General features: G+C 39.2%; 1 protein-coding gene and 1 non-coding gene across 2 annotated transcripts in view; one reads left to right on the forward strand and one right to left on the reverse strand.

Annotated features, from left to right (window-relative positions):
• LOC123699526 (integrator complex subunit 1) overlaps window positions 1-14,694 on the reverse strand; it is a 32,710-nt gene that overhangs the window by 10,743 nt on the left and 7,273 nt on the right. Inside the window, exons 12-23 of the mRNA XM_045646495.1 lie at window positions 13,847-14,019; window positions 11,770-11,922; window positions 11,120-11,279; window positions 9,952-10,157; window positions 9,132-9,336; window positions 8,799-8,869; window positions 8,365-8,536; window positions 8,010-8,144; window positions 7,473-7,653; window positions 7,007-7,098; window positions 6,055-6,197; window positions 5,103-5,269 (exon numbers count right to left, since the gene is read on the reverse strand). Coding sequence (XP_045502451.1) covers window positions 5,103-5,269; window positions 6,055-6,197; window positions 7,007-7,098; window positions 7,473-7,653; window positions 8,010-8,144; window positions 8,365-8,536; window positions 8,799-8,869; window positions 9,132-9,336; window positions 9,952-10,157; window positions 11,120-11,279; window positions 11,770-11,922; window positions 13,847-14,019 — 1,858 coding nt within the window. The remainder of the gene's footprint in view (window positions 1-5,102; window positions 5,270-6,054; window positions 6,198-7,006; window positions 7,099-7,472; window positions 7,654-8,009; window positions 8,145-8,364; window positions 8,537-8,798; window positions 8,870-9,131; window positions 9,337-9,951; window positions 10,158-11,119; window positions 11,280-11,769; window positions 11,923-13,846; window positions 14,020-14,694) is intronic.
• On the forward strand, window positions 12,448-12,520 carry Trnar-ucg. The gene has a single exon. It is a non-coding gene; the product is annotated as a tRNA-Arg (tRNA).

Raw genomic sequence — 14,694 nt, forward strand, 5'->3', positions numbered from 1 at the left:
GTACTTAACCTAATGACACACCCCGGACACTCTATACAAAATTATCGTTTTGACAGTCACACTGTAGAGACTGCAAATGTGTGTGTAAACTCTTTATGGTTGGCACATTTGTGACTAGCGTAAAAAAAAATTCGCGTTTTTCTGATGAAATACATCCGTAAACAGCACAATATCTAACCATTTTCTACGAAAAACGATAATCACAAATCCAAAATAATAAAATTGCTTTAAGTCAATTTGATTAATGTTGTCAATCCCACTCCCACCACACCTGTCCTGCCCCAATCAAATAAATCAGCATTTTTTACAAGTTCCAGGCAGTGCTGTTGTAGATTCAACGTCCTTAATGTTCTTCGACTCCCATCTGCACAGCGAGGCGGTTTTTGAATTAACAACTGTTTCTGAAGACACTGTATCTAAATATTTGCTGAAACTCGCATCGAACGCTGAGGGTTATGATAAAATCAATTTAAATATGTTGCTACTTACTCTTCCCCACACTTTAAAACCCATAACTCAAATTATTAATAGCTCCATTTTAACGTCAACATTTCCCGATTTATGGAAAAAAGCATTGGTTCGGCCTCTGCCTAAAAATCATAACCCTGTTTCATTCAAAGACTTAAGGCCGATAAGTATTTTGCCATGCATGTCAAAAATATTGGAAAGGGTTGTTTGTAAGCAACTTACGGAATTTATTGAAAATAATAACTTACTTCCCGTATTTCAGTCTGGTTTTAGGAAATGCCATAGTACCACAACAACTCTGTTGGACGTAACGGACAATGTATTGGCTGCTCAGGATAAGGGTATGTGTACCATCCTTGTGCTGCTTGATTTTTCCCGAGCATTTGATTGTATAAATATTCCCTTGCTTTTGTCGAAACTGCGTTACTATGGCTTTAGCCACAGCACAGTACAATGGTTTCACAGTTATTTATGCAACCGTCAGCAGAGTGTTGAAGTTAGATTGGATGATGGTAGCTCCGAATTTTCAGATTTTGGTCTTCTTGAAAGAGGTGTGCCCCAAGGCTCTATTTTGGGCCCCATCCTGTTTATCCTATACTCGGCCGATATAGTTGATTCAATAAAAAATTGTAAGTTCCACATTTATGCCGATGATACCCAGGTTTATATTTCCTTCTTTCCAAATGATTTTAATAATGCTATAAGTTGCTTGAACGACGACCTTTCACGTATTACAGACTGGGCTGACTCAAATGCTTTGGTCTTAAATCCTGTTAAGACAAAGTATATGTTATTCGGTGCAAAAAAGCATATCACATCTATGCCACCTTTTGATGTTAAAATCGTAGGTAAGACAATCCAGAGAGTTTATGAGGCGCGCAATCTAGGTCTTTATGTAGATAGCTCACTAAGGTATGAGAAACATATTACTGATACGGTTAGTAATTGCTTTTTCCGTTTAAAAACTTTGTACAGAGTGCGTCCATACCTGTCAGAGGACCTTCGAGTGCGTTTGATAGAATCTTTGGTTCTATCTAAACTTAATTACGGTGATACTGTCTATGGTCCACGTCTCCTGGCCAGAACCGAACGGCTCATACAAAGAGTGCAGAATGCGTGTGCGCGCTACTGTTACACAATTCCGCCGCGTAGTCACGTTACGCCGTTTTTAAATAAGCATGGAATCCTCAAGCTTAAAGCAAGGCGCCAATTGCATCTGGCTTCTCTTATGTTTGGGATTATCAAGACTCGTACGCCCATATACCTTTACGAAAAGCTCAACTGGACAACGAGCAGTCGAGATGTTGCATGCAGAAGTTGCGCTCAGCCACTTATTATTCCTCAACATAGAACGACTACTTTTAGAGGCAGCTTCCGCTATGCAGCATCAAAAATATGGAACGACTTGCCCCCACCGATTAGGTTATTGGCTAATGTTAATACGTTTAAGAAACAACTTAGAAACTACTTAATCGATGAGCAGCGTAGAATAAGCTAGTGTCTTGTCTGTTTATTATGTGGTTTATTATTATATTTGACATGTATGGCATGGATAATTTTTATTTTTTTATTTATTTTTTTATTTAAGCCTGCGTGTAGTTATTATCAAGATGTATATTATAATATATATTATACGTATGTACTATTTTATTGTATTATTTTATAATTATTTATATATATAATTTTCACACACACTCATATGCATTTCATAATATAAACACTATTTTACCTATTACATACTATCACTGCGTCGTCTCACATCCGTGAGTCGGGTCTTATAGGGATCTTGTCGAAAACCAGCGCCAGGCATATGCCTGGCACATGCTGAACTCGATCCTTTTTGGCGATACGGGGGCACTTTTATCTAACATTGTTTTATTTTTTGTTTTTGTATTGTTCATTCATTTCTTTTTTTGTAATTCTATTTTTAAGCTTTTACTGTATTGTGTCTCAATATTTTGCCAAATAAACATTTTTTCTTTCTTTCTTTCTTTCTTTCAATCTTCGTTGCGTTTCGTCTAAGACGTCGTTGGTATCGTCCTTGCGGGGAAATGGGTACCATAACATGTCTGATCGTGCGGGGTGAGGTAAGTGTTTAATTTTGGCGGGAGGCGGAGAGTGTCCGTTCTGTAGCGTTTAGCTACTATTATGTATTCTGTGCTAATGAGTAAAATGGCCATAATAAATTTTTAAAAATAAATCGAGAAATATAAAAAAAAATATCTTTAAACCCTCCCATACATTAAGTATGAAATATGAATATCCCATATAAATTTAACATGACAGATTTTAGCTTTCTTTTACTTTTTTTGGTTTTCTGCTTTAATTATGTATTTCACAAATCTGAAGTGGCATTTTCCACGCATTTTCCGGACATTTTCCAGGCATTTTCCGGAAATTTTCCACGCTTCTTCCGGAAATTTTCTCGCATTTTCCGGATATTTTCCTGGCATTTCCCTGACATTTTCCGGGGATTTTCCAGGCACATTCCGGGGATTTTCCAGACATTTTCCACGCTTTTTCCGGACATTTTCACGCATTTTCCGGATATTTTTCGGGAAATTTCCGGGAATTTTCCGGTTATTTCCGGGAATTTCCCAGAAAATTTCCAGGCATTTCCCTGACATTTTCCGGGGATTTTCCAAGAATTTTCCAGAGATTTTCCAGGAATTTTCCGGGGATTTTCCAGGCATTTTCCGGACATTTTCCAGGCATTTTCCGGAAATTTTCCACGCTTCTTCAGGAAATTTTCTCGCATTTTCCGGATATTTTCCTGGCATTTCCCTGACATTTTTCGGGGATTTTCCAGGCACATTCCGGGGATTTTCCAGACATTTTCCACGCTTTTTCCGGAAATTTTCACGCATTTTCCGGATATTTTTCGGGAAATTTCCAGTTATTTCCGGGAATTTCCCAGAAATTTTCCAGGCATTTCCCTGACATTTCCGGGGATTTTCCGGGGGTTTTCCAGGATTTTTCCGGGGATTTTCCAGGCATTTTCCGGACATTTTCCGGATATTTTTCGGGAATTTCACAGGAATTTTCCGGACATGTTCCAGGCATTCTCCGGACATTTTCCACGCTTTTCCGGACATTTCAGGCATTTTCCGGAAATTTTCCACGATTCTTCCGGAAATTTTCTCGCATTTTCCGGATATTTTCCTGGCATTTCCCTGACATTTTCCGGGGATTTTCCAGGCATATTCCGGGGATTTTCCAGACACTTTCCACGCTTTTTCCGGACATTTTCCAGGAATTTTCCGGAGATTTTCCAGTAATTTTCCGGAAATTTTCCACGCTTCTTCCGGAAATTTTCTCGCATTTTCCGGATATTTTCCTGGCATTTCCCTGACATTTTCCGGGGATTTTCCAGGCACATTCCGGGGATTTTCCAGACATTTTCCACGCTTTTTCCATTTATTAGAATTTTCCAGTTATTTCCGGGAATTTCCCAGAAATTTTCCAGGCATTTCCCTGACATTTTCCGGGGATTTTCCAGGAATTTTCCGGGGATTTTCCAGGCATTTTCCGGACATTTCCACGCATTTTCCGGATATTTTTCGGGAATTTCAAAGGAATTTTCCAAGCATTTCCCAGGCATTCTCCACGGTTTTTCCGGACATGTTCCAGGCATTCTCCGGACATATTCCACGCTTTTCCGGACATTTCACGCATTTTCCGGATATTTTCCAGGCATTTCCCTGACATTTTCAGGGGATTTTCTAGGCATTTTCCACGTTTTTTCCTGACATTTTCCGGATATTTTTCGGGAATTTTCTGGTTATTTCCGGGAATTTCCCAAGAATTTTCCAGGCATTTTCCGGATATTTTTCGGGCACTTTCTGGTTATTTCCTGGAATTTCACAGGAATTTCCCGGGGAATTTCCGGGAATTTCCCAGAAATTTCCCAGGCATTTCCCTTACATTTTCCGGGGATTTTCCAGGAATTTTCCGGGCATTTTCCACGCTTTTTCCGGACATTTTCACGCATTTTCCGGATATTTTTTCGGGAATTTTCCGGGCATTTTCCGGTTATTTCCGGGAATTTACCAAGCATTTCCCAGGCATTTTCCGGGTATTTTCCACGGTTTTTCCGGACATGTTCCAGGCATTCTCCGGACATTTTCCACGCTTTTCCGGACATTTCACGTATTTTCCGGATATTTTCCAGGCATTTCCCTGACATTTTCCAGGGATTTTCCAGGCATTTTCCTGACATTTTCCGGATATTTTTCGGGAATTTTCCGGTTATTTCCGGGAATTTCCCAGGCATTTTCCAGGCATTTTCCGGATGTTTTTCGGGCATTTTCCGGTTATTTCCGGGAATTTCCCAGGAATTTTCCAAGCATTTCCCAGGTATTTTCCACGGTATTTTCAGGTATTTTTCACAAGTGCCTGTAAAATATCCGGAAAATCCCCGGAAAATGCCTGGGAAATGCCCGGAAAGTTCCCGGAAAATGCGTGAAAATGTCCGGAAATAGTGTGGAAAATGCCACTTCAAATTTGCGAAGTAATTAAAGCAGAAAACCAAAAAAGGAAAAAAAAAGCTAAAATCTTTAATATTAAATGTGTATGGGATTATGGGATATTCATATTTCATACTTAATGTATGGGAGGGTTGCGGGGGCACTGACCGGGCGGCGCGTGCGCGCGCTGCAGCTTGAGCACGGCGGCGAAGGCGGCGCCGCCGGTGGCCCCGCGCGCGCGCTGCACGCGCAGCAGCTGCGCCATGTAGCCGCGCTCCACGCCCAGCCGCACCACCGCGCTCACCGGGCACGCGTCCAGCGCCGCCAGCAGCGCGCTGCACACAATCATGTGCCGGCTCCACATTAGTGCCGTCAATACACTCGGGGAACTGGCGTGAACGTGCGTGAACCCCGCGAAAACCATCCACATTCACTTTCGCCTATTCTTCACGCTTCACGGCACTAATGTAGACCCGGCAATATTTAAAACTTGCTGCGCTTCGCGGTTTCACCCGCTTGGCTCCGCTCGTGTTGGCCTTGGCGTAATGATATATAGCCTACAGCCTGCCCCGATAAATGGGCTATCTAACACCGAAAGAATTTTTCAAATCGGACCCGTAGTTCCTGAGATTAGCGCGTTCAAACAAACAAACTATTCAGCTTTATAATATTAGCATAGATAGAGCGTATGTGCCGAGAACACGTGTCAGAAATGAAACTTCGTTGGCAAGATTCAAAGATACTTAATCGTCGCCTTACTCCATGACGTGACGGTATTGCCGGACGGCATTGACGGTATCGTGACATTGAAATCTTACTCTCAACACGCCTAAAGAAGTTTCACTTCAAAATCAATTAAAAAATGACAATACACCACTAATTAAGCAAAAAACAAATTGCCTCAATAGAAAATATTTTTTTGATTTTTTTTTTAATAATTCTCTAGAATCAAAAGCCTACATTGTTACCGAGTAATATATTAACTAAACCCTAACCGAACAAATCCGAAGTAAGCAGCTTGTATTAAGTGTTTTGGCAATAAATATCTTACTTTCTTTCTATGTTACACTAAAATCAATAAAATCTTCCACAAAATATGGTAAATTCAGTCAGTCAGTACCTCATAGATGCGACAGGCATGCCAAATGTCTGTATAAAGAGGGCCAGCTTGTGCGCAGGCAGCCCGCGGAGCCCCGCCTCCAGCAGTGCAGGCCGCGCTGATCGTACCAAGTGCAGGCGTAACCAATCAGGTAATAACACACCCTGTACACATACATTAGAAAGAAAGAAAGAAAGAAAATACATTTAATCCAACACACAAAAATACAAAGCAAAAACAACAAAGTAACTTGCAATGAACAAAAACAATTAAATAAAATTACAATTTATAAAAGAAGTAGGTGTATGGTCTCGTTTGTACATTACGTAATTAAGACACTAGTGAAACCATCACCAGTCAGGTGTACATCCTGTACACAGATATTACATACTAGCTGTTCTCCGCGGTTTAAACCGCATTGCTTCGCTCCTGTTGGTCTTAGCGTGATGGTATACAGCCTTCCTCGATAAATGAGCTATCTAACTCCGAAATAATTTTTCAAATCGGACCAGTAGGTAGTTCCTGAGATAAGCGTGTTCAAACAAACAAACAAACTCTTCAGCTTTATAATATTAGTATAGATTTCAGACAAAAAAAATACTAATACTAAAGTTTAAACCCAGTAACCAGTCAGGAAAAAGAACATCCTGTACACAGACATTACATTTTTAGACAAAAAAGATTAGTTAATGCAAGGTTATAGTACAAATCCGGCTCGAAGGACCAATATACAGTGTGTCCGTTTCATGCTGTTCTGATATAAGTGATATGATTAAAATTCTTTTTTTTTTGCGCACTGTTACTATGTAAATAATTTACGTTACTTCAATATGTGCGCGTGCGCACTACTATCCTTTATTAATATTTTTAGCAAACTGATACAAATACTAAAGTTAAACAATTAAAATATTTTTTGAAAAAAAATTACGTTATAAAATAGTTTTTGGTGATGTCAGCCTATGTCAGAACTTACTTCTTCAGGTGATTCTCCGATGAGCGTCTCTGGCGCATCGGCCCCCACCCACATGCTTTGCAGCCACGTGTACATCTCCTGGTTTGTGTCATCTGGAATTAACATTACTTATAATATTTTTTTTTAGGTTTTCTAGTGCCAAAATCGTTCAACTAAGCAAAGATAATTTATTCTTTATGAAAATATGGATCTTTCAGTTTTTAATCTTTGAAGAGAAACTTCTATAGGCACGTTGAGAGTAAAATTTCAAGTTCAAAGGAGTAAGGCGACGATTTTGGTTTTTGAATCTCGCCAAAAAAGTTTCACTTCTGACACACGCTCTTTTTTATCTAATGCTCAATTGTTGATTATATTCAATGCAGCAAAGGTTAAAATAACTAAGTTGATTGAAATTCACAATTGGAAAAATGTAAAAAAAATGAGCAAGCACTGAGTTTGTTGAATAAATATTATTGCAAACACTCACACATAGATGGTCCATAGCACAAGAGCTTCAGATGCGCGTGCGCAATGACCACGTGCAATGTAGCCCGTCTGCCATTGGTCCACTGCAACGTGACCTTCTCCCCGCCACTCCATGTACTAGCGCCCTCTTCTGAATCGTCCATCGGTTCTGGTGGTTCCGGTTGCTCGCCCATTGATAATACCTGTGTTTTTTTTTGTCAAAGTTAACCCATACCCAGCCCCGATCGGCCCGATCGGTCCACGACACAATAGATTTTCTATTGTGTCTGTGATTCCGGGGCCTGAGTTATTAAATGTTTGTAGTTTTCATTTAGGTGACAATTTACCAAATATTTAAAATTGTCTACGAAAATGAATTCACAACTTACTCATAGCATTAAAACGCACATGAGTGCGTATGCAACGCACTCGCGGTATATCGTCAAAGTGTTCGTATCGAGAGCATTTGTATGGGAATTAGAATAGCGGCCTCTGCCGTGCGTTAAAGGTACTAAAGGTCCATCTGCACTTGGCATCAACACTTGGCACAGTTACACACCTGCCGCAAGTGCGTGTACAGTATCGTGGTAGCGGAGTGCAACGCGCGGTGCCGTGCGGCGCAGCGCTCGGCGCGCTCCGCTGGCAGCACGTGCGCCATCACTGTGGTGCGCTCCATCAGCACTTGGCTCAAATCCTGCAAATTTCTCAAACTAACTAACACAAAAAGCAAATTATTAAAAACAAGAAAGACAGAATTCAAATTATAAGTCTATGTCACATCATTCATCAGTAAAAATTGAAAAAAATATGAAGTCATATCAATATCACATACAGATCCGGCTCGAAGGACCAAAATTCTGGTCCTTCGAGCCGGATCTGCACAACAAGTTTTACTTGGCAGTTTAATATCTTACCAGCACAGTATCAGTCAGCTCATCAGGCGCGCAGTGCTCAGCGAGGAAAGACAGATACGCAGATAAGTGCGTCGGCTCACACTCCACTAACAACGCAGCACGCACGCGCCGCAACGCTTCGCCGCGTAGTGCGTCCCAGTGACGCAGCGTTGGGAGCAGCGGCAGCCATGATCTGAGGTTTAAACAATGTTTTACTGAGCTTCTGTCATTTACGTATAACAACTAAACTAGAAATCATGCTAAAATTTGTCCAAGCCAAAAATCTTCAGTATTCGCAGTCTTCTTAACTCTCAGGGTAAAATTTTAAACATAGCGTTTAACACGGTAAAAATAGTGCAGTTGTCTATCAAGAAATTTATTACAAAGTTACAAAACATTATACATTTAAATACATAATAAAAAATGTCTAGGATATAATGAAATAATAAACTTACTCAGGATTGACGTCAGAATTATAATCCAACTCGGTAGCGTCGTCCGATGTTGATAATACTAATTTTAGACCCTGCAAAGAGGAAAAATTTTTTTGTTAAATTTTTCAATAAAACGAAGATGATGTAAACAAACTTGTTTGAGTTAATAAGATTAAATCAAAATACGTCTGAATTAATTTTCAAAACATTCAATTAAGAATAATGACGATGTAGCTCCACAAAATTTTTGTACTCAATAAAGATATTTTTTTTTTTGATAAACTTTATTTTTGATTTTTTTTAGTATAGATCACTTCAACATGAAACCAAATTTTATATCCCAAGTGTACTTACCCGTGTCGCGGAGGCCCTGGTGGGTGCGTGCGCATGCGCAAGCCTGTGCATATAGTAATGCAGCACAGCCCTCGCGCCCTCCTCCGTCTGTAACGTGCGCCGCACGTGCGCGCACAGTTCCCCCGCCTTGCTAGTTTCCCCCGCGCCCGCTCCCCCCGCCCCGCCCGCCGACAGAAACTCGCATAGACATTGTACGGGGAGCACGCTGTAGTATATACGAACTGATTTATTCTTCTTATGGGTAAAAGGCATTTGGCCAGCGTAGTGGATTACAACCTAACTTTTTACCAACCAACATACATAGGCTAATGATGATGAGATAAATAATAAATTGTATTGTAAATTTGACCTCCCTATCGCATTGGGTAAACTGTAATGGTGGGAATGGTTGTGTTGTTTTATGTGTGTACGTTTAATTTTGGTCATTTTGTAACCAATTAAGAAAAGTTAGACAAATGACATATTTTACATTTGACAAGACATACGAGTGTCAATCACAAACATTAATTTATTCAATTTGACTTTTTCTAGAAGCACTTTTGAATCGTCATTACACATTTATAACATTTATCAAGCATCGATTCGGAAATTAGCATCTATGGAGAAGAACCGGCAAGAAACACCATAGTTGCTTTTTTAAAATCATTTCATGTCACTTGTTAGTGTCACATACGAGTGTCACTTGTAAGTGTCACATGTGAGTGTCACTTGTGAGTGTCACATACGAGTGTCACTTGTAAGTGTCACTTGTAAGTGTCACATGAGTGTCACTTGTAAGTGTGACATGTGTGCGTCACTTGTGTGTCACGCGAGTACAGACCTGAGCTCGAGCCGGTCGTGCTTGAGCAGCTGGTGCAGCCAGGGCATCGCGCGGCGCGTGCCGTGCCGCTCCACCAGCTGCAGCAGCAGCGCGGGCTGCCGGCACAGCAGCCGGCCCAGCCGCAGCTGCGAGCTGAGCGTCTGCAGCGCTTCCGCCACGCCCGCGGGCGGCCGGCGGGCTGCTCCACTAGGTTCGAGCAGCGTCAGCTGAAAAAAAACACACTTTTTAACCGACTTCAAAAAAAAGGAGGAGGTTATCAATTCAGCCGGTATGTTTTTTTATGTATGTACACTGATTACTCCGAGGTTTCTGAACCGATTTACGTGATTCTTTTTTTGTTCGATGCGGGATGGTGTCGTATTGGTCCCATACAAATTTTATTCGGATAGGCCTAGTAGTTTTTATTTTATGAGCATTTTTGTCTGTATTTGTAAATGTTGCAAGTGCAAGTTTGAGGTCGGTTGTTTTGAACGCAGTTATATCATAATCTGTCATAATCATAATATGATAATATTTTATAATAATACAAGTTCCCTTCCGCTTGAAGGGAGAAGTAAAGCACAACAAAAAAAAGTTGTGTCAGCTGAAAGGCGAGTTTATACAAGCAAAAAAATTTTTTTTAATGGTCCACTAAACAGAATTTAAACTAATTACAAAACATGTTAGAGTTTTAATTGCTCTCGATGCAAATGCAGACTCAATAGATAGTAGACCAATTTTTTTGAATCAGTTACAATAGCACATCTTTTATTTCTTATTTTCATCATATTGCTCGATTATAACGTTCTAATAAATTTGCTTATTTACCGAAAATATAAATTACTAGCTAACCCGACAGACGTTGTCGTGTCATTACTTAATATTTTATCGTAAATTTCTTGAGGTTTTCTTTCATAAGATCCTTTTTCTGACAATAACGAACACATCGAAATAAGAATTATTGATATCGGTCTAGTCATCTACACTAATATTATAAAGAGGAAAACTTTGTTTGTTTGTTTGATTGTAATGAATAGGCTCATAAACTAGTGGACCGCTTTTGATGAAATTTGGCACAGACAATCTTTAGACCCTGAGAAGAACATAGGCTACTTTTTATTGCAAAATATGTACCACGGGCGAAGCCGGGGCGGACCGCTAGTTTTTATCTATAGAGATGAAATAATACCTGTGCCAGTAATCTAGACGAATGGTCAGTAATAGGTTGTGGAGTCTTCCCAGGTGCACTTGCAGCAGCCAGATGGGTTTCCAGCTGTAAGATGGCCGCTCGTTCAGCTTCCACACGCTCCGTTTCTGCTGTACCGGACACCCACTCGATTGACGGCTTGCTGTATATAACATTGTTGATAATATTATGAAATAAGTGTTGGTAAATTGACGTAAGTGTAATGTAGTGTAAATAGTGTTGTCAAAAGTGTATATTATAGCTATAGGTTTGAATTTAAGTTGATTAGTTTAAAGTGCAGATAGGTGTAAAAGTGTGCAGGTGTTAAAAAAATGAGTGTGTATAAATAATTCACGACAATCAATGTAAGTGTAAATTATTGGCAGAGTGTATAGTGTAGTGTGTGTAGTGTGACTGTATAGTAGAAATTATTAATTTGATGTTTGTGTGTAGTTATGTAAAGTTAAGTTATATTGTAAGTCAAAGTGTGTAGTGTACCATATGCATGAAAATGTGTAAATATATGGTACAAGTGTAAAGTTTAGTGTGACCGTAAAATGTAACGTAATTTGGTGTTAGTGTGTACTGATATAGTGTTAGTGTATATTGTAGTGTTAGTGTATAGTCAAGTGTAAGTGTGTAGTGTCACTCACCCGGTGATACAGCACTCGATGAGCGCCCGGAGCGTGGGGTAAGCGGTGGCAGCTCGCTCAGCGAACTGATGCGGGTTGTGAGCTGCCAGCATGGTCAGCACGAGCCAGCCGCGCCAGTATAGCGAGGTTATGGCTAGCGATGGTGCTGTATAGCTGGACAACAAAAAATAAATATTTTTAATTTATTTTTTGTTATGGTTGAATAACAGGATATTATGACAAGCTATTGATGGTTAAAACCCGTTTGTTGATCGCATTTTAATCAGACCCTTTGTGCAAAACCTCGTCCCACCCGTTTGCACTGACCTAAAACACCTTAAAAATCAGTCAGCCAGCAACACTCGATACATTTGAATGACTAACCTTCATCTACTAGTTATTGATTAACTATGCAATAAGTTGACTGATACTTAAATCCTACTTCCTACGAATTTTATAATCGCAAGTTTGTTAGAACGTATTCAAGCATGTTTTTTATTATTTCATGCGAAGACAGGTCAAACCGCGAGGCACAGCTAGTCAAATACATTTATTTAAGAATCTTAATTTTTATATTACAAGTCAATTCGTTCTAATAACGGAAGACATCATAATGTCAAAACTAACAAAACTGTGTCTAGATTTCACACGAATAAATATACGTAGGTAGTGGTGCCTAATTTCAGCCACCCCTGCAAGGACCGTGTGGCCTAATGGATAAGGCGTCGGACTTCGGATCCGAAGATTGCAGGTTCGAGTCCTGTCACGGTCGAAGAATGTACAATCTTTTTATTTTTTTTTATTAGTCAATACAAACAAGTCATTGAAAATTGTTTTATTTGTATTATGACGTTACATTCACAAATGTTATGAATTTGCATATTTTCGAAAAGTAATGCGGTCAACTTTTCAAGGATGTTTTATTAATTCTATCCTTATTTTAAAAAAGTGTATAAGGCTATAGCGCGAATACGTGTTTTTTTTTCGATTATCATTTTACATAATGGGGAATATTCATGTTTTTCTTTTTTGTCTTAAATTAATAGTTTACTATTTTATAACGTAGAAAAAAATATTAATGGGCTTCAAAATACTCTAGATATTTTTAAAAATGAAATTTAAAACTTTTAAAAAATGTAAGCAGTTCAAACGCCGCCATTGTGCGCGCGCTTTGCGTGACGTCACATGACACGTCCAGTGGGTGTTTACCTTGTGTTTACTATGGAGTATGGAGTGATGATTCATACAATGTCGTGTCAAATGACGTCACATTTCGTTGGACCAGTGGTGGCGCGTTCTGGCAGTTTGAATTTCGCTCACTTATTTTGCACTTTTTGAATATTATTTTAGGGGTTTAAATAAAAAGTAAATAAAAAAAATCCTTTTCATTATAAAATTACGATAATAAGTATTCGAGAAAAAAATATATTAGGCCATTTAAAATTTTATGCATATTCCCTAAAATGTCATGCAAAAGAAAGATCGCTGATAAAGGAAATATTTATTCTCTCTTCCATTTTTATGGATGTTCTATTTTTCCTGAGCATTATGCCTTACATAAGCGCCATATATTACAATTGCAAACATAAAAAATAAATAGAAACATTTTACGTTTTGTTTGCAATAAATAACGTACATATTGTAGTGTCGCAAATATCAACTTTTTAAGCCGACTAAATTATACTAATACATATATTGAAACAGGAAAAATTTATATGCATTAATAGTATTTCTGAAGGTCACTTTCACCAAGTGGGCTATTCAAATGCCAATTTTTATACATCAGCATTGCCTTTTTCTATTAGGTTTGGCAGATTTTATGTCAACTATCAGGGCGTAGTTTTAAAAGTTACATGACAAGAAATAATTGTACGATGGAAATAAAACATTAGACAGGGAATAGTTAAGAAAAGGAAAGTTTTGAAGTGAAACTTCTTTAGGCGCGTTGAGAGTTAAATTTCAAGGTTGCGTCATGGCAATACCGTCACGTCATCGGATAAGGCGACGGTTTTAGTATCTTTGAATTTTGCCAAAGAAGTTTCACTTCTGACACGTGTTCTCGGCACACACGCTCTTTTTTTACTGCCAGGTCACTTACCCAGCAGGCAGGGTGATATTATCTGGGGGGTGGAACTGGCAAAGCTGGAAGATGTAGTCAGCTATCTCCAACTTGTCCACCTGCAGGGGACTGTCCTCTGGGGGTAGTGCGCAGGCGCGTCTAACTAACTGCTCGATCAGTTCGAACACTTCCGCTGGGGATACTGGGATTTCCTGTGGGGAGAATATAACCGGGTTATTATAGTTCTATAGTAAATGCATGGATTGGCCTGTAGTTGGATCAAAGTTTGGCTATATTAGCACCGTATCATGTTATGGTAGTTGGTTATATCTGTTGAAAATAAGATGACAAATAAATCAATATAATATACTTTCCGGGAACCGTATATAATTTGGCTAAACTTAGCTGAGTTAACCGACCAAATTGCTATTAATTTTTTCTATTTATGGCAATTGAACACAATAACAAGTTACAACAATATTTATTTAGAACTATATAGTTAATAAAGATTGCAGTGGTGGCTCAGTGGTGAGACCTCGGACTTCGAATCGATAAGTCCGGGTTTCGAGACCAGGCGAGCGTGCAGGAAATAAATTGATTTTTCAATTTATCTGCGCATGTTGTAACATCACCACTGCTCGAACGGTGAAGGAAAACATCGTGAGGAAACCGACATGTCGAAGAATTAAAAAGTTCGACGACATGTGTCATCCGCCAACACGCACTTGGCCAGCGTGGTGGATTATGGCCTGTACCCTCATAGGAGGCCCGTGTCCCAGCAGTGGGAACGTATAATATGGGCTGATGATGATGATGATGATGATATAGTTAATAGTAATTATGTAGTTTATTTTATTTTCAATTAAACTCTCATAATTTTTAGATTA

Source organism: Colias croceus, chromosome 18 (assembly GCF_905220415.1).
Source record: "Colias croceus chromosome 18, ilColCroc2.1".
Taxonomy (NCBI): Eukaryota; Metazoa; Arthropoda; class Insecta; order Lepidoptera; family Pieridae; genus Colias; species Colias croceus.